Raw genomic sequence first — 26,204 nt, forward strand, 5'->3', positions numbered from 1 at the left:
TATAGGTCAGTTACAAAAAGTACATTACAAAAATATCTACAGACTTATACTCGTACATACGTACATATATATACATGCTTATGTTATATAAGATTAGCATAGCTTCCTTATGTACCTAAGGTACAAACTCAAACTCAATTTGATTGAATGCGCTTTTGTTTTTGTGTGTTGTTTGTTGTTGTTATTAACCGATTTGGTTAGTTGAAGTGCGACTAGCATCGTGAAATGAAATAAAAAAATTTTGTTTTTTTTATTTGTAATTACATTACATTTGCACAGGAAATATTATTTCATAAATAAACTTATGTTTGATTAATAAAAAAGTGTTGTTGTTATGAGTTTGTTTTTTGTTTGGCCTCGCTTCGCTGAACGCTCTGTTTGATTAGTGCTCCTACCAATTTCACGACTATTTTTCCCAGTGTAAATATTTGCATGAATCATTTTGTCATTGCATGCTCTGAAAAAACCACACACGAATAATTAACTAATTAATCTAAATACACACAAATTCTCACTCAGCAGTTTTGGTAAAAAAATCATTGAGTTATTGGCTGCGGTGCAGAATTACACTTTGTCAAAGTAAGCTTCAAATTATTTATGAAAAAAATAACAAAATTCACACCTTTTTTTGCACATTTTTTTTTATTTGCTGAAGTTCCGTATTTATTTCACTTAATGCAAATATTTATTCCCGTAATTCCCGATGGCTTTCATGTTCATTTAAAGTGTTTTTTGTTATTTATTTATTAATTTGCTGTTATTGTATAAATTTCCCATTAGAAAGTGAGTGAAAAATTGGAATTATTGCTCGTAGTACAACTCCTACAGATTTTCTCTTTTAAATTTTAATATATTTGAATCCACTAATAAAACTTTCTCCGAATCGAAAACTTTCGCTTTGGTATATTTCAAGCTTTTTACTGCACTAAGCATTTGAGTCACAGTTATTTGCATCACAAAATCACATTTCTGTCGAATCAAGTTGCTGACTTATAAAGCGATTTGCAAGCCGTGCTTTGGTGGCTACCCAGTCAACTTAATTCCAGGAATTGCAACGCAAACTTCTCGTTGGCAACTGGAACGCTTAAACTGATTTTATTTTTTGTTTGATGAAAGCTCATTCATTGTAGATAACACACCATGAATTTCAACACAATTTAAGCTTTTAAAGAGAGCGTTCAAATGTAAAAGCTTTCGTAAAGTTCTACGCAGCAAGTTGATTGTTTGTTTTACTTTCACCAAAATGTATTGCCGACAAATGTCATTCGAAGGTTTGAATCTACTCGCTGAGAATATTTTCGAATTTCGGTTGAGGATAGTACTAAAAAGTAATCCAAGTGAAATCGAGAGTGAAAGCTCATTTTATGGATAACTGTCAACATAACTTTTTTAATTTATTTGGAAGCCACAATGACAAATATTCTTTACTTTGGTAATTGTTTTATTTGTATTCTAATGACTACTAATGCAATAATATTCAAATAATCTATACTCTGTTTTTGTGTTGGTGGAACAACCGTTATTGCTTATTTGATTTGGTTCGATTTGAAGTTTAATGTTTTGGATCTAAAAGAACTACGAGTTTCTTGGAAGATTTTCTCCTTTACGTATTTTGTTGTACGATTATGCTCTCGTAAAACCACTACCGGAGCAGTCTATGGCAAGTAAGTACAATTATTTTCATTTTGATTCCTAAATTTTGAATATAATTCTTTTACAGTCCTCTTTTGAATTTATTTCGAGAGTTTCGCTCTCATACACATTCAACATTTATAATAGTTACATATACGATATACAATATACATTATATAGGTTGCTTAAGATTTGGTTGTTTATCTTTGCGCTACTTTATTTCATTGTAATTACTTGAAATTTTCACTAGAGCTTAACTAAAATTTATGGTTGTTGATTTCTATTTGTGGTACATTTTTGAATATTTTAATATGATAATTATTGTTATTTTTGGTTTTTTGTTTTTGTTTTTGTAATTTTCATATGCGTATTTCTTACAATTAATTATGTACCTAGTGTATTCATTTGGATGTTAGTAATATTTAATTAACATAAATAAATTATGTTAATTGTTATTAGTCTCACTTTTTCACTAAACAAATATTATTTTATAAATAACTATAATAGTTAGTTAGAGTACTCATACATATGTACAAACAGTTTACACTAACAATGTTGCCTAATGTTTATTGCTTTCGATTGTCACTAATTCAGTTTTTTACATTTCTCATCTAATTACATACGTATATTTGGGTTATTTTATATACTTTCGTTTGTTGATTTTTTTTTTGGTTTTGTTTTTTGTAATTACTGCTGAAATAATAATAATAAGTCTCCTACGCTTGTAACTTAGTTAAGCTAATTTTATTGCTGTTGTTGTTAGTATTATTTCTATGTTTTAATTTATTTTATTTTGAGTAATGCAACAAACCCCTAAATATGAATTGATATATGTAAGTTGGCAGCTTTTAGTAAGCTTTTCGAAGCTTTTCAAATTAAATGTGAAACGATTGAGCAAAGTTCGGAAATAGAAAATATTTGAACGCGATTTTGTCATGGTAGCTTTGGTGCAATTTCGGTAAGAGGGAGCTTACATGTGCCCAAATTTCGAAGTGTCAGTATAATCATAAAAGTATTAAAGCTCGCAAAGTTCACTTAATCTACTCTCCCACCGTGCTCTCTTCGATCTCAATGATCGCATGAACCAGACAGAATTTAAGCCAAAACTTATTTCGATTTTTTTTCCATGAATTTAAGTGAAAGGAGTATTTGAACAGCGTTAAAGCTCGGGAAGATTTTTATTTTTGTATTGCAGCCATTGTACTTCCTTTCGTGAAAATCATTTGCAATAAAATTCTCGAACAAAATCAGCCAAATTTTGTAGGAAAAGCAAAAGTCACTCGGATTATGATAAAAGAGAAAATGGTGAAATTCAAAAAATATAATAATGAAAGCTCTTTCCCTCTTTCCTATTATGAAATGCTATTTGATAACAAAAGTATGAGAATTGCATGAGTTCAAATATATTTTGTAAATATTTAAGATTTGCTATTTCAGTTTCGATTTATTTTTTGAATTTTATTGCTCACAAATCATTAGTATTTTCGTAGTGAAAAATTTACTTATTTCCTAGCAGTCAATGAACTATAGACATTTTACATTTCACATTTTACAATATTATGTAATTGAGTGAAACTATTTTGATTTGGCATTTGGCATGTCCGTCAATAATTTAAATGTGTTCACATGCTTAACGTGTTTAACAATTTGCTTAAATGTTAATAAACCGCGTCCGGCACACACACACACACGCGCGCCGCTTCGGGAATAACTACTGGCGTCGATGTAATTTACATTTCTTCTTAATTCGCATACTTTTTTAATTAGCTAATTAGCATTGTTTGCCATTCGGTTAAACATGAATGCGCTCAATGTCCATGGATGTTTTGTATGTACATAATACCTCGTATGTATGAATGTATGTATGTGAGTATATATGCATCAAATATTTATGTGGACATGTGTAAGTACTACGTGTGCAAACAGGTGTGTAAGTAATTTTCTCATTAAAATGAAATCGTTTATTTGCGAAATGCTTCATTGCGTTTTTTTGTATTTCGGCTTTTTTCGGTTTTGTTAAATAATAATAACATTTGGAAACACCGTTTGCCACGAGCGCAGTTGTTGCTGCTTTTTAGCTTTAAATACAATTGTGAAGTGATTAAATCAACAAGGGAAGAATGTTTAAAATTCTTTTGGGAGATGGTGAGTATTAATTTCACACACACACACACACCCACGTTTAATTGCAAGTGATTACATAACGGTGTATTTTTTATTAGTTGGTTTGTATGTGAGTGCAATGCATTGCTGAATAAAATATAAATTCTATCGGAAAGTGCGCTCGATAACGGTTTTTGCATGGCAATGTCAGCGCTGTTTGAGGATTGATTTCCGCAAAAAAGCTTTTGTCTGATTAAAATGTCCCGACGCCGACGCCAGCTGCTGCCGCAGATGGCGCGATACCTGCTGCTAATTCAGGTGCACATTTACTAATTAATTGGGAATCCGACGCAAAAAAATGCGCATTGCCATGGAATATTGAAATACATATGTTGCACGGCGGCAAAAGGAAGCTCAGCGAGTACGCTCGCGCGGATTAATGTGCAACTGCAAAAAGTATTATAAATTGCATTACTGATTATGGCACGTTTAAATGCGGCCAAAGCATATGCGCATACCGGGTATTTCATGGAAAAAGTAATTCGATCAGAATGTGTTAATAATTTTAAAGACTTTCAGGCTGAAGCTGAAGCATGAAGAAATTCCTACTTTATCAACTCCGTTAAAAATTTCTCACTTTATTATTTTTTATTTGAGTTGAATACAATTGATAATTAAGTGAAGCAAAAAGTTGGCTAAAAGTTCGATCGAAAACGATTTTGAACAAAATTCTCTAGATTATTAAGACAAACTTAAAGAACCATAAAAATTCAAGAATAATTATTTTAACAGCAAAAAGAATGCGCATTTTCACGCTATACTATATCCCCTGCCTACTCCTAAGCCTCTTACTTTAGCCTCTTAATCTCTTGATATCCTATAGGTATAATACCTCCGAGAACGCTTCAGACTAAATAAAGGTGAATTCAAAGGATTTTGTAGATCTTTTTTAAAAGAATAGTTCTTGCACTTTGCGCCACTTGCTCATGAAAATGGTAATATTTTATAGCTGCGGCGGTTATTTGATGCATACATACAAAGTATTCAACGCGATTTGTACGCGATGACCATCCATAATACTACCGTCCCCTTACTTTGGCCTATATGGCTGTGCGAGTTTTCCCTAAACGAGTGTGTGCTCGTGTCTTTCGGTGCCTTTCGGTGTTGTCACTGTTGTTGTTATTGTGGTCGACGCTGTGCTCGCTGTGCTATTGACCGTGGCTGCGGTTACTGCTGTTGTTGTTGTTTTATTGCTTTTGTTCCACTTCTTGACATAGGCCAACGGTATTTCGATCTGTATCTGTTGCGGTTCATCATCCTCGCCATCACCGACATCGGCATTCGCAAGTGCGCCTCCCCTGCTCTGCATGTCGCCGCCATTCAAATCGTGTCCAACACCAGGCTTGATCTGGAGCAGGCGTTTGCCGACATACGACGGCAGTGGGAGCGGCGCCAACTGGTGCATGCCGCTGCCGGTAGCGCGTACTGGCGTGGTGTCCGTCAACTGCATGGACTGTTGGGTTGGCAGCAGCTGCATCGATGTGGATCGCTGTGGCGTTGTGCGCGCCACCGACAACAGCGAATCATCCCGACTGTATTATAAGCTGTCGACCAATTGGCTGGTACGCCTCGGTGGCTGGCTGGCGCTCAAATAGTTTTCGGAGTAGACGCTTTTGGCGCGTGTATCGTAGCGCAGGCTGGAGCGTCGTATGTCGATGTCGAGCGGCAGACCGCGATCCCGCCACCAGTTGCAGAAGAGACATTGCAGCGTGTTGCGGAATGCCTCGCGGAACTCGCGGTTGAAGTAAGCGTATATGAGTGGGTTGAGCGTGGAGTTGAAGTAGCCGATCCAGAAGAGTATTGCGACCACAATGTCCGGCGCGGTCAAGTCACACAGACTGGTGATGGTGTACCTGAAATGAGTGGGAGAATGGTGGAGATTAATTTTCGGTTGCGATACTTGCAATACTTGCACTGTAACTGTAAATATAATTTGGAAACTTTTCATTTCTATTATTTGAGCGCAATGTGGCTGAAGTAGGGTGTGTACTTTAGTTTTTTAAAGTAAATAAGAAAAGTGCGCATTGCAGAAAAATGCTTTTAGCAACTCTTTCCTTGCTTTATTATCCCTCGCCTGCTTCCGCTTGCTACTTTGCGGAATGTTAATAAAATCGTCGAAAGTTAACGTTTCTTTTCCTCTCCGCTACACATGCTTTTAGCGAAAATTGAAATTCGATACATTTTTAATTCAGTGAAATGGAAAGAAAGTTGCGAGAAGAGAATTCGTGAAGATTACTTCACTCCACTTTTTCCACAGGCTTCTTATACGTTTTCTCTCTTCCTGCGCTTCTCCCACTCAAGCATCAGCGGAAAGTAGTGCTTTTGATCAGTTAAAAAAGCGCCGGCGGCCTTTTCACTTCTTAGCGCTATTTAAATAACTTAAAATAAGTCGAATGGAAGTTATCTCAAATTCGTTGCAAATAGTTGGAGAGTATTTTAATTAGCAGGATGTTGTATTAAAAAGATGAGGGTATTGATGGCGAAAGAGGTAACTTTAAGGTATTATCGATGGGAGTGAATTTGATTATGCAAGGTCAATATAAATTGAATATTAAAGAACACACTGCAATTAGTGGCAGGGAAATATAGAGGAGAAATATGCAAATTAAAAATTCCGAACTTGGCTTCAGATCAGCAGATGAGGTCAAGAGATCAAGAGGTACTCTCTGACGCCAGGTGTATCTCTGTTGCGGATATGACTTATATTTCAGAACAAACTCGCTGATAAAGTATTTAGAAATATATGTGAGTAGGGAGATACCACCTCGGTCGGGTATAAGAAGCCATTGCTGTTGATATGGATATGATTTATTAGAGTGCCTGATTGTTGTGCCATCGGACTAATTTATGGTTATTATTTTTGCAAAAGCCAGCTGCTAAAACAATATTAATAACTGTAAAATACTATAAACTAGTTATTGTTGCCAAACTCCGAGTGATGCGAGTCATTTTCATTTGTAATTCACTTGAAATCTCACCAAAGTACACTCATAAGTTGCTCACACACATAAAGACTTACCAAAGGAAGAATGGCAGCCAGCAGACGATGAATGTGCCCATAATTATGCCCAGAGTTCTGGCAGCCTTGTGTTCTCGTTTCATTTTGATTAAATGTTTATCCTTTGTCGGAGTGTGGTCCTGCTCCACTTCGTGCAGCGTCAAAGTTTTCGATGAGCCGGAGCCGCTGAGCGCTTCACCTGCGGCAATGCAAAACAAATCGGTTAACAAGAGAAACAATACAAAACCAAAAACAAAAACAACAATGAACAAAGAATACGCGTATTTGTTGCGGATTTATCAGTAGTACAAGTTAGAGAAGTAGTTACGCGTTGCGAAAAACTTCCGATCTCACGATAATTTTCAGCAAATTTTGGCTTTTAACGCGCATTCATTGGCGCTACCCACTCGATTGGCCACCGCAGAGGAGGCGAATATGGCGAAGAGTGAAATGCCTGAGGCCTCCACAGAGTTTTAGTGGCCTCAGAAAAAACCAAAAGCCACCCATTTGGGAAGTGAAGAAGTCACACTTTATTTGGGTGCTGTCCAACTCACGCCTTCACCAGCCGCTGCCTGACTGGCCGTTGAGTTGTTTGCTTTGGCATTTGGCCTGTTTTGTTTGCCTTCCAAGGCTGTTAAGCCGTTACAAAACAAAGGCGCTACGAAAATGAGTTCGTCGAATGCCAAGCACAGAATGTGCACCTCAGCTCTTGAGTATACCTACATGGCGTATATCCTGCCATCGCACTCGTGCAACTACTGCGGTAATATTTATAGCGTACAGCTTGTAATATATCTTCGGAATATTTTGAGCCTGAAAAAGTTTGGCCATTAAATGTTGCCAGCACACAAATGCGGCCCACAACGTGCTAGCATTCACCTGGCCATTAGCTGAGGCAGGACTCGCAGCTGTGTTCTACCGTGTTTTTACAGGCACACACCACTGCCTAAAACTCACTTAAAGGGTTGCAAGGAAAACACAAAGCACTGAGTTTTAGCTTTAAATGCGAGTATTTGATTGTGTTTGCAGCTTGCGAGCCTACAGAGTTGCCACAAAGTTGGTGATTAAGGGGATATTTCAAAGTAATTTCGGTGGAGAAATTTGAATTGTGTCTATCATACCTGTGCTGTTGCTCACTCCAACGCTGGTGCGTGCATCTTCCGAATGGCGGTGCATCAACATCGCGTTGCCCTGACGCGCCATCATTTGCTTCTCCTGGCGATTGGCCTCCCGGAATATCGCCAAGTATGTGAAAATCATAATGGTGCATGGAATCCAGAAGGAAATCGAACTCGATATAACACAGTACGGCTTGTTGACAATGAATTCGCAGCGATCGGGATGTCGTTTCACGAAGTTCATGTGCTCCTCGGTCGTGTACCAACCGATGAATATGGGCAGGAAGGAGAGCAGTGCCGGCGAGACCCACGTATTTATCAGCATAATGGTCACCACGCGTTTGGTCATATTTATCGGATACTTGAGCGGTTTCACAATCGCATAGTATCTGCAGATGAGAAATTTAGAAAGAAATTAAAATTTTGGTAAAATGTCAAATAGAGAAGAGATAAGGATGAAGATTTGTACATGAAAAAAACGTGAAGAGATCTACCTAACTGCCGTAGCAATCGATTCTACTCGTATTGATAATATCTGCAAAATGTTGTTTGAAACTTCTATTTGCAGTAGAGTCTATAGTTTACTTGTGTATTTATGCTTGGTTTAACTCTTTAGAGTTCAGTTCAAGCGCTGCAGCAATTGTTTTATGAGCATGTGCTGTGTAAGTCAGGCAATTTTTGACTTGTTTAGCTTTCTTACTACAAACTGTGTATGTTTATGTGTATTTTCCAAGTCGAAACACAAAAACTCATATTTTTCGGCAACGTCGTGTGTCATGTGCGGCATGTTGCAAGTGCGACAGTTGTGCTAGGTCACATTTCTGTCTCATGAATTGGCATATTCCATTTCATTCCGCACACTCGACTTGTGTGTGCGCTGACATATGTGAATACTTCAATTCGTTTAAGAAAATCATCGTCTTATTTACTGATTCTTCTTCTACTTCGCTTCTTCCACCTCATTCTCATGGAGAATAGCTGTAGACAACGGTGCGTTTGAATGTGTGTTAGCTGCACACTTGTGTGGTGAATGAAATTTGATTCTGTTGACAAACATACACATACCTACCAACAAACACTTTAATGCCAATATATTGCGCTTGTATATATTTGTCAAATATGCTAATAATAAATTCCGTGCTTCTTGACATATGTCTGAATGAAATTGAATTTTGATGAATGGGTGAATTTGGCGCGGATTTTTTCGCTTGACATATGACAACTGCTTGTTGGACCCATTCCATATTGCGGTCAATTGACTTTTTTTTATTTAACAGGCGTCATTGTAAATGGATTAGATTGTGAAAGTATGACATGGAAAAGCATGGAATTCAACTTGAGATTTAAAGATATTTCTCCGTAGTATCTTTAGTGGCCGCAATTTTTATTACACTCGCACACAAACTTTTCGCCTTATACCCGTAACTTATATGATTCGTCAACACAGTAGTATTCGTAAGACTCACCTGTCCACGGAGATGCAACACAGATGCAAAATGCTGGCTGTCGAGAAATAAACATCCAAGCTGTTCCACAGATCGCAGACAAATATTCCAAAATTCCAACTGAAATTGAAAAGTATTGAATTTATAAATATTAGAACAAATAAAATATTCTCCGGGATCACATGCCTCATTAAAAGCCTGAAATTGTGTTTTCTAGCACACCAGCAGTTAGAATATTCGGTATCACAAACTGCCTTAAAAATTTATAATAAATATAAACGTCTTTCATCAGTATAGTACTTAGTGTGTGCATTGCAGCTTATTATGTTACTCACACGCCGTGTGTACTTTGAAACGCCGAAGCGCTAATATAAATGCGATATTAATGAATATTATTTTTTTTTTTCAGTTTTACCACTATCCTTCGAAGTGTTCAATAGATTATTAAAATCGACATTTCTCTGCTTCTTCTACCATTTCTCTTAGTTCTATCATTTAGTTCAATACAAACACTCCAAGCTATTGCCTCTACACTTTTATTAATCTCCCTGTTCCCCATTTTCTTAAATTTCCTTTTCATATTCTCTTCAAGCCATCTCATCTTCCCTTTAGCTGAAATCATTTTGCCAATTTTAGCTGTGAGTATTTTTTTGCATATTTTGACCAGGAATATTTTCATGACTATATTCATTGTGTCACAGCAATTTCAGCCCCACTTGCCGCCTGAAAGTGAGAGTTTTATATTCACGCGCTTTTTGGAGAATTTCCAACAATGTCATAATCATTTAATTTGCCAAAGTTTTCAAGCAACGCAAAGCGCACGCTGCATTTTGCACTCCGCACGCGCTCCGAAAGCCGCGTGTCCCCCTGGTTGCGCCGCCAGTCGCGCTGCCACTTCGCTTATTACGAGCGCGCGCCACAATTTGCATTCTTGTACTCGATGGAGTCAGTCCAGCGTGCTCGTACAACTCATTATCTGCGATCTATAGCACCGTTTCGCGAAATGAACGAGAATCGCGCGAAAGTTGCAAAGCAAAAGGAAACAAAAATGGCCATAAAGCAAATTGTACGAGCAAAAAAGTTTAAGGACTGTTGGCAAAAAATGCTGAAAAAGTTGGCGCAGTCGGTAAATGCAAAGCCAAGCGGAAGAATTGGGACGCAGCGAACGCTGCCAGCGGACCCACATATTCACAATCTCATACTTATAGGAGTGTGTTTGGGTGTGTGTGTGTCTGTGTGTTTACACCCGAACTGCAAGCAATGGCTCAATTGCAGGAACACGTTCCGACATTTTCGTTCTTTTTTCTACCCGCGTATTCGTCACCTGGCGACAAGCAGGTGCTGATTACTTGTACATACGTGGAGCTTGGGTAATAGATAGAGGGGAGAGCGCGGGCAGACAACATACTCGCAACGATGACAATGGCAGTTAGCGCACACGCCTTGCCAGAAGACACTTTGCAGTCTGTGTGTGCGGCGTGTGTGCATGTCGGGGGTTTTCGGTAATGGCATATGAAGTCTAGCAAAAATTTCTTTGACTGCGACGTGCCAGCGCTTTGATAATAAATTTGCCTGTCAAGGAGAGTGGAACTGTCTCTTACATAGTATGTGTGTGTCTATGAAGCTTGGCAAGAAGTTTGACTTGATTTAAATCAGTTGTAATTGGGTCGCTGGAAGTAACGCCATTTGTTTATATTCCTATGTGTTTGACATTCTGTTTTTGTAAAGTGACTTGAGGGGCTGACTGGCCGAGGCAAAAATTTGTGCCAAATATTACTTCAAATTGATAAGGTGTTTATGGAAATCGGAATCAGATCGAATCTTTTTGAAATGCGAAGGATATTACAGAGACTATTACTAGAGACTTCATACAGATGATCTAAATGATCAGCATAAAATACAAAAACCTCTGTGGAATGCTGATGATGTCTCACATTCCTGACATATGCAACTAATATTCCAAATTCATTTACTTCATAGAAAAACTTGGACTTGGAAATTGAGAAGCAGTGAGGAACCGCAATCAAGTTGCGAATTTTGACAACATTATCACCAGATATGCAAGTTCACGAGAAGTTTGTGATCAGCCAATAGTGTAGACCTCAAAGCCATTTAAAAACCCATTGTAATTAAAAACTTAAAAATGAAAGAACAAGAGTAAAGTCATCGGACTTCCATTGTTTGTAAATCACTCGGTGAAAAGTTGGAAGCTGGAACTGTATGAGGAAAGTGTTCGCATGCTGAGAGGTAACGGAGATTCACTCAAAAGTAACGCAGATTTTAGTTAACAAGTAATGGAATATCAGTGTTTCATATTCCGATTGGAAAGCACAAACTCTGCAGTTGTAAAGGTGAATTCGAGTCCTTGTAATACAACTTAGAGCCCATCTATGCAATCACCAAAGTTGTTGTTGGTATTTGCGTCACACAGACTATATATTTCAATGAGCCTTGCGAGGAGCAAATAGGAAATTGTAAGGAAGTACTTGCAGCTGTTTGCAATTTGCATTTTTAATTTCGCAACCCACACGACGCAGCACGAAGCTGCAACCAAACGCGCTGGGAATTCGCTGAGATGTTGTGCAAAGTGTTGTCTAAAAGCGTTGAGAAGCTGTGATAAAAGTTATGAATTCCACATGAAACTTTGTGAACACGGCGGATTGCGTTGCAAGTGAATACACCGAGCAAGCAAGCAGGGACACACTCGCTGGTTTGGGGTTGCCAACATTGAGTTTTGAAGAGCTAAAACCATTTTACTATACAACCAAATTCGGCGTGGCATCATTTGCTGGAGCTTTACCTCTACCTACCACCTTTTATAGCTTTTAATATTAACTGCTTGCAAATAAGTGAAACATGTGGCAAGCCTGTCGGTTTGTTTTGCCGTACTGAGTACTGAGATACATACAAACATAGATACAAATATTTACGCATGCGGTACAGCAATTAAATATTATGTGTAATTAAACTTTGCTAAAATATTATTTGGATTTTAAAACTTTGCTGATTACGGCAACTCCAACTGCCTTTGTGCTAAGCCAAATTACATGTAAGCTAACTTAAATAGCAGCTAAGTTAGATTAAGACATTAAAAGTTAGCGAATTGAAAGACGCGCATTTACTCTTCAAACGCATGTCTGCTTCATCATAAGCGGTCTCGGAAACTCACAACTCATAAGAAGTCTTCAGAGGTTGGAGAAAGTCTTTTCGATGAACAATACTTACAGACAATAATACACATATAAGCATTTAAATCGGCATCTTTTAAGATGAAAGCGTTATTTCGGAGGTCGCGTCTCAAGCAATACTAAATCTACTTCTGCAACTAGCATTCATGCAATCACTCAACTTTTTTAGGTTTCTTCGATTACTTACCGCCCAGTTATTTGAACACTGAAGTTAAACGTCATAGCCATCACAGCCACCATAATGTCGGCCATAGCCAGGGACACTACAAAGTAATTCGTTATGATTCTGCAAAGACATGAAAATGGAAATAAAGCGTGATATAAATAGCAGTATATAAAGACAATATCGTCATCTTGTACTTGAGACTAGTCCATAGTACTTGTCAGATGAACGTTTGAGGTACTCATAAAGACGTGTCTTAGTAGGCGCCTTTATGTTGTAATGAATTCAACAAGAAAAGTGTGAAAAGTAAAAAAAAAGAAGAAGAAAATTGCGAAAGATGTAGCTTAAAGCGAAAAGCTTGTAGCCTCCAGTGCGTTGTTAACGAGCTCATAAACGCTAATTCTGTCGGCCTACACTTTGTCTTACACGAGCACATACGAACGAGTGTGTAGTGTCTCATGCGATGTGGCAGTAGCATCATTAAGCAATTTAACTACTCGTGAATGCTGCTCGTGCGTAACGCCATTCGTTGCGGTTCGTTACAGTATTCCTATTCTAAGAATCCAAGAAATATTCGCTCGTCGCTTTGCCACAGTCAAAAATGTTGAAACGAATGGTCATGTGATGCTTAGTTTTCGCACTTTAAATTTTATGCGAAATGGTGGATTAATTCAAATGTGTTGCATAACAGAGAGAGAGGGAGAGATATAGAGAGAGAGCAGTCCAATAAAAACGCTAATAAAAGTGTTTAATGGCCAAGGCATTTCAATAAAATCTGTCATTTAAAGTGGAAAATTATTGAATTGCGTAAGAGCCAACATTTCACTTTCGAAAAAGCTTTCGAAAATTTCCATAAACCCATTCCCGCGCGTATAGTCTCTTTGATCCCCAAGCACCACCGATCTGAAGAAGTGTGTGCGCTGGCATTTACTCAGCGCCGCAAATGAAATATTAATATTTATTTATTTATTTTTTCGCCACTGATTATCTTTCAGCGAATTTTTTATAAGCATACACGGGCACATACTCGTACACATCTAAACGGCGCTGGTCGCCTTGAATATTCCAACAGATTTGACAAACGGTTCGCTGCTGGCACTTGACATTTGGTGAATTCGAAAAAAGTGGATTTCAAGAATTTTGATCGGTATCTCTTCGGATTTTGTAGGAATCATGTGGTGGAATATTTGTATTTCTATAATTGTTGTAATATTTTCAATATTTGAATGAATAAGCTAACATTTTTATAAACTAAATAAATCGCGTTATTGTAGACTACATTTATTATTTTTGTAGGATAGTTGAAAAGGCCTTATGAACATGATTCATGGATCCCGTTTGCTAGTTTACTATTTCCCTTAGGCAGTATAAGAATGCGTATGTGTAAATCTACCTGTGATTCTGCACAGTTGAATAGGAGCCATTTCAAGAATGCCTCTTCCAAGCGAATTATATATCTTCTATACCAATTTCAAGAAACAAAAAATCTATAAATCTCCATTTTATTAAGGAAGCCTGGTGTACGAATTACTAATGAAAGAACCCGCTACTGGGTTTGGTAGGTCCTCACCATGTACAAAAATGTACCACCGTAGCAAAATGAAGAACATTCAGTGATAGCCTTGAGATAGGACAGGCTGTGTTTCATGTTGAAAAAATGCACACTTATCTTCCACATATTCGTGCCATGCCAATGATTTATACGATTCATAAGAGCAGATATGTGGTGAAGATAAAAGAAAAAACAAACGAACGAACGAACGAACGAAGGAAATGCAGTGCAGAAAAAAATGAATAAATTGAGGAAAAATAATAGGGAAGCCTCCTTGTTCAAGGTCGCGGTAGAAGAAGCGACATCACACCACCGAAACTAATCGGCTACATTAATTATCCTTTACGCTGCCTTCGGCATGTCTTAAACAGAGCCAGCTCATTTCCGTTTGTATTTGCTGCTCTTTGTTTTTGTTTTTCTGGCTGCATACGAGTACATGGTCGATGTTCACTTGAGTCTCTGAATCTTATTTGCTAAATGAAATTCGCCTTTGAATTTGCCATCCCAACTCGCAACTCATCGCTTAAAGCTGAAAGCTGAACGCTTGTGTAGCCGCGAGTGTTTCGTAGACAACGCGCACAAAATAATCCCTCAAAGCGTCTCTACCAACGTTGGCGAATCAGTCACTTCGCCATCGAAGCGTGCTCGAGGCGTTGCCTGCTGGCACTGCAGCTTTAATAAGCGAAAACGCACGATGCTTAGAGAAATTCTAATTTTTTTCAAGGCTGACAACGGCATTAAGGCCTTCAGTATTGCCAATAATTAAGTGAAATTAGCAATTATTCCACTTCAGTGTGTATGCATGTAAACGGTCTTTCCTTTTGTTAATTAACGCTAATGTGACTCGCTTGTCGACAATCTTAGATTTCCATAAATGACCATCCCTCCGAACTTACTAATAAAAGCATACGATTTTCTAGAGTCTGATGTATAATTGAAATTAAAGAACGCGCTTTAAAGAAAGTATAGTTTTGTATTGTAGTTTGGTATTGAGTGTTAGCACAAAAGTTTCAAAGCCGAATATATTGGGACAATATCTTTTGGGCTTTGATATTCGGCGAAGGACTCATGAGTCACCGAATAAGAATGAATTCCTCTAGTCGAATTTATTATTTACATAAAAAGAAATATTCTGAGCGGAAGAAGCGGACTATGGCAATGAAGAAAGGCCTGGGTGAATCGATCTTAATTGCTAAGGGAACTTGGATCTCTCGATTGAGACTAATTTCCAACCATGCAAAGACTGAGTGCTATTTCTGGAATTCTTGTTTTAGAGATGCTATTAACTTCCTTTACTGATTATACTTAAGGAGGAATTGCTACGAGAATAGCAAACCGTCCGGTGCAATATGTTTTAATAAAATTACAAATGAAACAGGTAGACATATTCGGTTTCCACTTACCTTAATTTTCTAACCCGCATCACAGAGATAATGACAAGGAGATTTCCAAAAATGGCCGCAATTATGATGAAGAGCATGAGGGACGCCTTGAACACCAAGAACACCACGTCGAACCACTCGCCGCTGTTCGTACCGTCGATGCCCTTCACACCGTCGGCGCCAGCATCGTCCAGCAGTGTGAAATTGCTCGGCGTCATGGTGGCGGCAGCAGAGCCCAGCAACGTGGAAGTTGTGTTGGGGTCCAGTTGGGACAGCATGCCGCTGTCCAGCACGGCCTGCGCCTGGGGCGTGTGGTGCTTGGCAGCGACGCTGTGATGCGTCTGAGTCTGTGTTGAAGCGGCGGCGGCGACTGCGACGCTGGTGTGCAGAAGCGCAGTCGCAAAAGCCGTGCTGAGGTTGAAGCCGAGGCTGCAGGCGCGTGCACGGGTCGATGTTGCGCTTGTCATGTTGTTCTGTGCCTCGGTCACTGTTGGTGTTGTTGCTGCTATAGTTGCACGTCGCTGACAGTGCTGTCGTCGCTGGTGCATGGTGGCTGTATCTGTTGCCGCTGCAGTTGCCGATGTGATTACCGCTGTTGCAGACGCTAATCGCGGCGGTGGGGGTGTTGTGATCGCTGTGCCCGACGTCGCGGCCGTTGTGGCTAGTTGCGGCGCTGGCCCACGCATTGTCGTTGCAGGGGTTGTTGGTGCTGTTGTTGGCGCTGTCGCCATTTGTTCGTTCGTTGCAACTTGTGTTGTTGTTGTTGCTGCAGCGTTTACCGCTACTCGATTACTTTTACACTGTTCAAGTTCACTGCACACATTTCGTCTCTTTCGACGCGTTGCCGATGCGTTTGTAGTTCTTTGCACTGCACTTTGGCTGTTTGTGCTATGTTTGGGTGTTGTTGTTGTTGCTGTTGGAGTTAATGGAAGCATAGTTGGAGTATTGGTAGACATGTTGTTTCAACCTTTTCGCACAAATGTTTTCAGTTGGGTAAATCAGTTGTACAATATTTCACAATTCAAATCACACTTTTCACTAATTTTATTTTTATTTTTATTTTTATTTTAATTTATTTTTTATTCTTTAATTTCTTTCATTAAATGGCCATTGCACTTTTGAATTAAATTTGCGATTTGCAATAATTCCACTTCAGCGTTTGTGCTGCGTTTCTCTGAAATGTCACAATTTGTTTCTTTAAATACGGTATTTTACTGTTATCACTGACGCCCGTTCAAGTGCCGTCGTCGACGAGCCGCCACAGAAATGTTCGCTTTTGGAACGCGCGTTACGCTTTCTACGCCCCGAACTGTACTGCAGGCAGCATGGTGGAAAGTGGTCTGTCGACCGTCGGCTGTCGGCCGTCCTGGTCGTTGTGTCACACGTCACCAGTGCTGCTAGGCGTGCCGACGCGCCCTCACCGCCATCGCTGTCCATCGGCCATCAACAACATCAACGCTGAACTAATCTTTTGCTTCTCACACGTTGTTTGTTATTCGTTGTGGTTGTTGTAGTTTTTGAAATTTTTTTTGTCATTTATTTATGTTATTTATTGTTGTTGTATCGTGTTGTTTGTAGTTGTCACCGTCACCGTCACCTTCACCGCGAACGTGGCTAGGTTGCGGCTAGGCTAGGCGCTGGATGTGTTCGGCCGTTGTGTTGTGTTTATTGTTGTTGTTTTCTTTTCTATTTTGTGATGATTGGCGGTGTATTTTTGTTTTTGCTCTTTGTTATTATTGTTATTGCTTTTAATGATCACTGTCTCTTGGCCACAAACTTGATTGCTCTTAATGTTTTAATTTTATTGTTGTGCTTTGTTTCTAGTTGTTGTTGTCTTTGGTGTTTTCTTTTGTTTTAGTCGTTTTCGTGTTGTTTATGAATGTATGTGACGTTTTTCGAAAATTTATAAATTTGTTTATGTCGTTTTCGCATTTGTTCGTGGCCTTTCCTCTTGCACTTGCCAAATTGTTCTGTCTCCTCTAATTTACATTTTTAAATATGAATAAGTAAATAAATAAATAAATAAAGATTCCTTCGTGTACATATTAATATATTTCCTAATTTCCGGCTTTAACTGTATGAATATGTATCCTACTTTTTTCTACACACTCTCTATTAGTTCTCAGGTCTGCGGGGGAATATAATTACAGTTCTGACTTCTTCATCAGTTGAAAATGTTCTTTAGCAACATTTTTCTCCTCTGCACTTTTATACTCTTCGTAAGATAACGGATATATATGTTTACACATTTGTTTAAAATCCAAGAGATTTTACTGTTTTGATAAATCGACTAACTTTCGAAAATGGATATCCACATCTACTATACTATATTTCCTTTAAGAACGCCTAGGTTCATGAAAGCCAGTATATTCATGATGGCTAATTGGAGATATTTATCAATTTTATTTAATTTTTCTGCTACGATCTCTCATAAAATACTGGTCGAGATAAAACAAGAATGCAAGTATCAGTTTCGTGGCACATTTTGAGTTATAACACCATACATCTTAGGTTCTATGCAATATCATCGCACTGATCCCTTGAAACATATAACCCTATCTCCCCCTAGCGGGACTTGTTATTAATATTTCTTAGCAAAGTATTTTATTTCCCGGCTTTTAGTCGTGTGATTCTATATAATTTTACATTTTCCATCGACTTTGCACTCTGTAGTATGAGGAAACTCCCTTTGGTTTGCTTTCACTGGCATTAGAACCCACAAATTGGACAAATTTCTCATTTCTGAGTCGACCTAAAAGATGGGCGTTAATATCGACACACAAAAGAGTCGAGATGTAATGACAAATTCAATTCAATTCTCGAGTTTCACCATCAGCACCCTGTGTTTGCCAGCGAATTGATTTATTCTGGGCAGATGCGCAAATCATATTCATACCCTGGCACTTGCCTCGCAGCGCCTACATGTGGCCACGCGAAAGCGTCAATGCGTCAAACGAGGCTCCTGGCGTGGGACAAGCGCGTTGCGGCCCAGAGAGTTGGCGGTTTGTGCGGCGGCGGCCGGTGGCCCGTGGAGACTGGCGGAGTGTCAGAATGTCATTTTAATATTTTGCTATTTTCGTTTTTTTAAACTCACACGTTTTTGGCGCATCGTGGCCGAGCTATTTTCACATATCCACACACACACACTCATGCATGCATACATACATACATTTATATTTAATAATATTTTGATTTTACGGTTTTCCACGCTCGGTTTATTTATTTTAATTTTTCTGCGAGTCCATCAGTTGCACATATCTATATATTTTTATGAGCTGTATGTGTTATCCATATATATATATATGTATGTGTGTGCGTGTGTTTGTGTTTCTTTGGTTGTTAGCACTTAAGTGGCACTTCAATCATTTGCCATTTGCTCACAAATAATATTATTTCGTTGGATCACTAATTAAAATATAAAGTGCGGCCACTAGAAGCAATAAGCGGAGTTCGACAATCTCCAGCGAATTGTTCTTGCCTTCGTTTAAATTTTTAAAAAAATTGCGTTGTAGCTCGATTATGAGAACGCTATGTGTGTGAATGTGTGTATATGTGTTTGTGTGTGTTCAATTGCCTTCTTCGCACTTGCTCCTTCTCTACACTCTTGTCATCTCATCTTCGGTGCGTTCTGCACCCGGTCAGCAAATATAAATTGGTAATTAAAGGACTCTGTCACCGTGAAATGATTCTCAAAGCCAAGTGGCTATCGAAATTCCCGCACGAACGCACACAAAACCGCACAGAAAGCAAAAACACAAACAACGCAGTCTCCTCAGTGGGGTCTCTACACTAATAAAATGAAAGAGGTATATAAATATGTTTGTATGTATTCAGGTGCACACGCATATTAGCCGAGGAATAAAGAAATTTTGAAAACTGTGGGAAATGCGACAATTGTTATTGTTGTTGTATGAGGTAATTTCTGCTGTTGTCGCCTAAAAGTTGCCGTTATTTTGCTACAATTTTGTTAATATTTTTAGCGCCGTTGTTACATAGTGCTACATATTGTTGTTGTACACATATTACAAATGTTGATTGTTGTTGTTGTATGTGCGCATACAGTCGTACATACGAATATGTCTGAATGCGCAATGCGTCCAACAATTATAGCATTTCCTTGTGGCCACTGCTTCTTGTGCCTTGTTTGTGTCTTTCTCACTTCGCTCCTCCCGCGCTCATCGCCATTATCATCAGCATCGTAATTAAGCATTTAGCCATCCATAGCATAGCACAGCAAAGCACAGTAGTCGCAGCGACCACTAACATTATACTTGATCATTCTGGCAGTCGTCCAAGGCGTTGGCTTGCTAGAGAAGAAAGAAAGTGGGGGAGAGAGAGAGAGAGGGAGAACAGTTGAAAAATGCTATTAATAAATTATATTTTTAATTATTTTATAAGTCACATAAATACAACCATGAGATTTTTTTATAAAAATATTACTCTAAAGTTTGAATCTGTGAGTGTTTGAATGTGTGTGTGTGTGTTCGTTGTTCTGACCAACTGCTGCTGGTCAATAAATTCAAAATCTGAAAGAAAATGAAAACGAAAACGTAAAAGAGGGAATGAACAAACCCTTGCAGTATGTAGCTGTTCAATATTCGAATATTCGCATTTTGACATTTGGGTTTGCGAGAAAATATTCTAAAACAAAACATTTTCATTTCTTTTGGCACACATTTATTTCATTTATTTATTTACTTACATACCCTCCGTAATCGATTCGATGTATAGATACACGATAGCAAAAATGCACATTTGAAAGTTTTGGAACTGTGTTTGTTGAAGTTTCGGTTTTGTTCTTCCTTCACTTGACTGTGAACCCAGGCAAAATGCTAAATTAGCCTTTGTTTTGGTCTAACCAAGCCCAAATTAAATTCTATTGATGTTTAGGAAGCACGCTAATCATGGTAACATGTAGAAGCCCCGCTATCCTATTGTGGTTTACTACTGGACAGGTGGGCCTCGGCTAAGCTGGGCAAGCGCTGGTCTAAGATAAACCGCAATAAGTCTACGAAGCTCGCATCCCTCCTTTGTCGTAGGGGTTCTAACATGGGTGGCAATTGGCCAATGCTAAGATGGAATCAGCTCCTGATTTTCATCTTGAACGTCTCCCCTTTGCGAGATCGAGGCAAAGATTTCTTGGATCTCCCTTTTTGGCCGCTTTGCCGAGTCTTAATAACTAATCAAAGGATGTGATTCTGACTTCACAAAGGAAAGTCTCTCATAGTCTAAGTGTGTATCCTTTTGGGTAATAGCCTTACAATCTAAACTAATATAACATTGGGAAAAGCGCAATTCCGAATACAAAATTTTGGAAATGATCAGTGCAGATCTTAATAAACTGAAGGTTTTTAGAAGAGTGTGGACTCTTCTGTCTTTTATTTATATTATATATTCGATGTTAACAAGATTGGTTCTGTCTTTTGCATAGGTTCAACTGATTGAGTTGAGCGAATTCGCATTGAATTGCAATGTGAATCCAAAGAAGAGTGTCTATATCTTCCTGGTTTCTGGATTTTTTTGTCTTTTATTTTTGTTGTGTGTGTGCATATTTGCTATCCGATTCGAGTTTAATATTTCAAGATAAAATCGAAAGACATACATATATAAAATGCCTCCTCGGATGTAAATATACAAACAAACATACGTATGCATTGTCAGGCCAAGCAAACAGGTGCGTCGGGGTGTGCGAATGTCAATATTGCGGTAAAAGTGGATAAACCGTCGAATTGCAACGCAAATAGCCTTCCGTGCGTTCAAGTGCAATGCCAGCCGAGCGACGATTTGGCAACCGCCGAGGAAGCCATACGCTGCTCGTACATTGGCAGCGTGCAGCGGCGTTGGCAGAGGCAGAGACGCTGGCACTCACCGTTGCCATTGTCAATGGCATTGCTTACGATATGTGCGTGCGTGTGTGTGTGTGCGCGCGAATGGGATAATTTATCTTCACAATTCTTATTTAAATTGGCACTTTTTGTTTGCCGTTTTTGTTGTTTTTGTGGCTTTTGTGCTGTGCAAAATTGCGAATTCAGAAATCCCACTTTGCGAAAGTGTTCAACGGTTTTTTTTCGTTATTTTCGCTGTTCTTCGCCAATGAAATATGCATTTTTGTCAACGTAAATATATATTTTTCATGGCTTGCTCTCGTTTGTGCGCGCGTTTGCTCAAGGACACGCCCACCTGCTACTAATGGCAAACATGAACTTGCTAATGTTGGTGGCAAAGTGGTGTTGTTGTATGTTGGTGTTTCGTTTTCTTGCGCCTTTGTTGTTGTATGTGAACGCATCAACGCCCGGCTACGTCAAATGCGCTGTGGTCTTCTTGTCATTTCTATTATTAATTCTTTGATAGCTGTTTTTGGCTGACTTTCGATACGAAAACAAGCGGAAGTATTCACGTTGCTTGGAATGGAAGTAATTTTAAAATTTTCCGAAATTCCTTCAAACATTTGAAAGTGTCATGTATGATGCTTTGTGGAGTCTCTAAACTCACCCTATCTCTCTCCTTCTTGAACATCGTTTTCCCATGAGATCAGTTTTCGCACTTTCTCTCACTTTTGCTCTGTGAGATGTACCGCAAATACATACTTTGTGGATCAATCCCTGAGATATCCGCTTTGATGTCTTTATTTCGATTGAAAAGCGCTTTCCAGCCGCACAAACAACCGCCTTTAGTTCAGTTCGTTTGTCATGACCAAAGCAATGTTCGAGCAGTTGCCAATTTCAAACATTTCAAACGGGCTCATTTACTTGTTAAGATCTGCTTCGCTGCAAATGTTTTCATTTCATTAAAATACACAAACACGCATTTGTGTGTGTGTGTGTGCGTGTGTTTGAGTTAATTGAGTGATTGATGGACAGTAAACATGCATTTGCGTTTGTATTCATATATACATGCATATGTATATTCATCGAGACTAAAAGATAAACATTATTTGAGTTTAAAATAAGCAAATTTATTTGAAAATCAAAATATTTGCAAATGGAAATCAGCTTTGTACACACACAGAGCGCTCTGTTTGACACAATATTCCATTTAATTGATTTGCTACGAAAGTATTATGAAACATAAACAACGCCTGGCCATTGAAGTGTGCACAGATTTAATAGATAAATTCTCCCGTTTGGCTCTGATCGAGATTTATTCAAAAATATTTCTGTGTTTGCTGGTCAAATATTCACTCTTCACTTGAGTTATTTTGCACAAAGCATAGTTTCAGGCGCTGCCTACACAATTTGTTATTTTAACAAGTCTTTCTAATCCAGAGCGTCGGCTCTCTTTGCATTTGCACCTGCATCGAGCGGAGTGCGTACTCTCCCACATGGAAGGCAAATTAATAGAAATGGCTTGCATATTTGTTCCAGCTGTGCAATAGGCCCTCAAATTCAGTCAATTGCTTGTCTTGTGCAACATTTTATGTGCCAATTGCTGTTATCAACTCGGAGAAAGAACAAATGAAATTAATTAAAGATCACTCTTGCACAACTGTTTGCGGTTGAATGGCTCTCCATGTGTTCCTCGCTTGCATTTTTAAATATTATCTCAGCAGCAAAGCTGAAAAGCAGACAGTCGGGGTTAGGTAAAATAAAGGGGTTCTGGAGAGAAGAGAGCATTATTGCTGCCACAGTTTATCGGCCCAATTGTTTTGGTTAATTTAAAATTTACTCTGTTGAATTGAGTTCGATTCTCCTCAATCGCACCACGGCCAGTTGAGTTGAACAATTGATATTTCCAATTGTACTATTGTTTGTTATTGTTATTGCTGTGCGCGTTACTATTGCGAAGCGTTGCATGCGAAGGTGCTATTGCTGTTGTTGTTGTTGTGTTTATTATCATTGTTTGCCTACATGCGAAATGTTAATTGAAATACAAACAATTATCCACATTGGCCTCTGCCCGCACACACAAATTTAATCCGCAAAACATTCGTACGCATACCCACCTACGCTCAGAGACGCTGCGTGCATTTGCGTGTGCATTTATTTGTGAGCGTATACGGGCAATTTGCGTATAACAAGATTAACCTCGACCTCCAGCAGGCAATTGTCCGCCTTTGGTGTTTGTGCAACGCTGCATTTGGCATACATATCGACATTTGTACAAGTATGTGCGAGCGTTTGCTCTGCTTACGGCGAATCACTAAAGCGCCTTCTTTCGAGTGCAATTTGATTGCCAAAGCATCCAATTAAGTGAAATTAAATAGTCAATTAGTCTAAAGACCTACTAAACATTTTAATTGAGTTTTCATCGCAAGAACTTTCAAGCGAAAAAAAATGGAAAAATCTCCTCCAAATGCATTTTTTCCCTCTATGTATATCTCGTACAATAAACATATTAAGAGCAAAGAGGGAAGGCAAATGAATTGCGTAGGTGAGTTTTCAATTTCTTAGGGTAGAAAGAGTTTGAAACGTTGGCCGATTAACGATTTCATAAACAACATCACTAAAATATGAATAGCACCGACTTGCTTATATAAATAATAGAAGAAGAAAGATGTAATAAAAAGACGTCCAACTGCTCAGAGAGTCTCACTACATGTTTATATAGGAAATTATTTATTTTTATCATTATTTTATTTTTATAATTATGTTATTGCTTGTGTTTGTGTTTTTGTGAGATGGACGACCCGATATCTCTTGGGAGCTTAAATATGCTCTTTTACGAACCACCGCAATGCCTCAGTTTCAATTTATTAGATTTTCCAGATTTCAATTTTGGCACAAATATTTCCCTTTTAAAATTTGAACAACATGAAATACTGAGAACCGTTGTTTTGCTACATTTAACGCTTTCCAATACTCAAATATCAATTAGTGAATTTATGTTGCACATACGCCCTGGCGACCACAAAGGAAGTGCGAATGCAGCCTCCGCCAGCGTAATGAGTGAAAGTTCAGCTTTGCAGCCGTTTAACGCTTTCACTAAAAGCAAACGATCTAATGGATTAACGCTGGATATTCGAACAAGTTTGCTTTTAATTTTTTCATGGAAAACTTTCGCTCGAAATGCAAATAACGCGAAGCGTTCCACGCAGCTTACATGAGTTTGGCACAAACGGCGCGTGTTTTTTGAGGTTCACTTTAACTTTCCTCTTTCAACTACTTGCATACATTTCAACATATGCATTCATATATGAATATGTGGAAGTGGGTGGCAGCATTACAGGAATATTTGCTCGCAACAAAAAAGAAGCTGTTTTTCACTTGCATAACTCTCTCGGATGCGTATATTCGCAGCGCAGGTTTATTTGCCCATGTTGGCGGTTGTAAATTTCTTCCGCAGCCTTTTTGCGCAGCCAGCCACATAAAAATGATTGATGCGAAAAGTGGTAGAAAATTTGTTGCACCCCGCTGTTTGACTTTGCAATTTCACGCGAATTTCGATTTTTATCGCTTACATTTGCTCATGCTCCATAGTAGATATTCGTCAATTTTATCGCTTCCAAGCGGAGGTAGAGAGGGCGCGCGTGCAATGCAGGTGGCTTCATATGATGCAATAAGGCCAATTCAGGTGCACGTGATCCGTCAGACATTTCATAAAACAACAACAACAAATGTGCATTTGAATTCACAAAGTGTGAGTGAGCTGAAGAAATGGAAAGTAGGGAAGGGCTGAGGTCAGTCTGGTTTATCTCTAAGTTGATCGGAATCTTGGATCATAAATGAATACCAACGTTCTATAAATTGAGGTAAAGATTAACGGCACTGTTGCCTCTTTCGATAACTCGATGGACTCAATTATAGTTTGTCATTTATTTTATATTCGCAAATATAAAGTTTATGTCGAAATGAAGGAATTACAGTTTAATCTCATCTAAAGACCTTCTAGATATCGTGTAGTAAAATCCATGAATAGGTTTTCAAAATGACTAAAATTCACTTTGTAGGCAAAAATTGCTTATAAATTTCAACACTGCGATAAAGTATTGATTTCTGTGTCATTATCAGCAGACATTTACACAGCGCTTTTACAACTTTGCTGCCATTTTTTGCCGTATTTGCTTTTGTGATGACAGCAACCGGCAAAGACACACAAAGCCGACCGCTGAGAAGTAAAATCTCGGCGCATATTAAATTTTATAGCCCTGCCAATAAAAATGAAAAATATGTCTGTCTGTGTCTCTGTACCTGTGTGCGTGTGAACACAACTCAAAAGCCGGAATAATGAAAGGGAAAGGCTACAGTATGAAATTGTGCAAGATGGTTAATAAAAATTTAACACATAAAGTTGAGATTAACTTCAACACTTAAGTGAAAATATATATCTACTGATACAACCAAACATGCACACATACATACATGCACAAGTACATATGCGAGTACATACAATTTCAAGATGATATTTGTGTAATAAAAGTGAAATAAAATAATTCCCAAATTGTTGTACTTGTTGCCCAGTTTTAACTCGCAAAACCAGAAGAGGAGTGGTGAATTAGGATTACACGCCATGCGACAGATGGCACAAATGGCGCCTTTCTTGTTGTAACAAAGCCTTGAATTTGCGATCACAGTTATAAAATGAACGAGCCTACAATGGGATTAACAGAGCTGTGCAGCAAAAACA

The 26,204-nt window shown here is 38.6% G+C and overlaps 1 protein-coding gene and 1 long non-coding RNA gene across 10 annotated transcripts in view; both read right to left on the bottom strand.

Annotated features, from left to right (window-relative positions):
* Nucleotides 1-205: 205 nt before the first annotated feature.
* LOC128919987 (uncharacterized) lies at nucleotides 206-969 on the bottom strand. The gene is made up of 2 exons (XR_008470104.1): nucleotides 516-969; nucleotides 206-457 (listed from the first exon to the last, which is right to left on the bottom strand). It is a non-coding gene; the product is annotated as an uncharacterized LOC128919987 (long non-coding RNA).
* Nucleotides 970-3,854: 2,885 nt separating this feature from the next.
* Nucleotides 3,855-26,204, bottom strand: part of LOC105214370 (octopamine receptor beta-2R) — a 118,755-nt gene continuing 96,405 nt past the window's right edge. For 4 of the 9 annotated variants that reach the window (XM_011187750.3, XM_054226056.1, XM_054226057.1 and 1 more), the window contains exons 2-7: nucleotides 15,663-17,620; nucleotides 12,732-12,830; nucleotides 9,378-9,476; nucleotides 7,915-8,300; nucleotides 6,815-6,992; nucleotides 3,855-5,648 (exon numbers count right to left, since the gene is read on the bottom strand). In XM_011187750.3, coding sequence (XP_011186052.2) covers nucleotides 5,333-5,648; nucleotides 6,815-6,992; nucleotides 7,915-8,300; nucleotides 9,378-9,476; nucleotides 12,732-12,830; nucleotides 15,663-16,597 — 2,013 coding nt within the window. In that variant the 5' untranslated portion in view covers nucleotides 16,598-17,620 and the 3' untranslated portion in view covers nucleotides 3,855-5,332. Of the gene's footprint in view, nucleotides 5,649-6,814; nucleotides 6,993-7,914; nucleotides 8,301-9,377; nucleotides 9,477-12,731; nucleotides 12,831-15,662; nucleotides 17,621-19,667; nucleotides 19,949-26,204 lie in introns of all 9 variants that reach the window. The other 5 variants (XM_029041742.2, XM_054226059.1, XM_054226058.1 and 2 more) reach the window with 3 other exon arrangements.

This window comes from Zeugodacus cucurbitae, chromosome 2 (genome assembly GCF_028554725.1).
Source record: "Zeugodacus cucurbitae isolate PBARC_wt_2022May chromosome 2, idZeuCucr1.2, whole genome shotgun sequence".
Taxonomy (NCBI): domain Eukaryota; kingdom Metazoa; phylum Arthropoda; class Insecta; order Diptera; family Tephritidae; genus Zeugodacus; species Zeugodacus cucurbitae.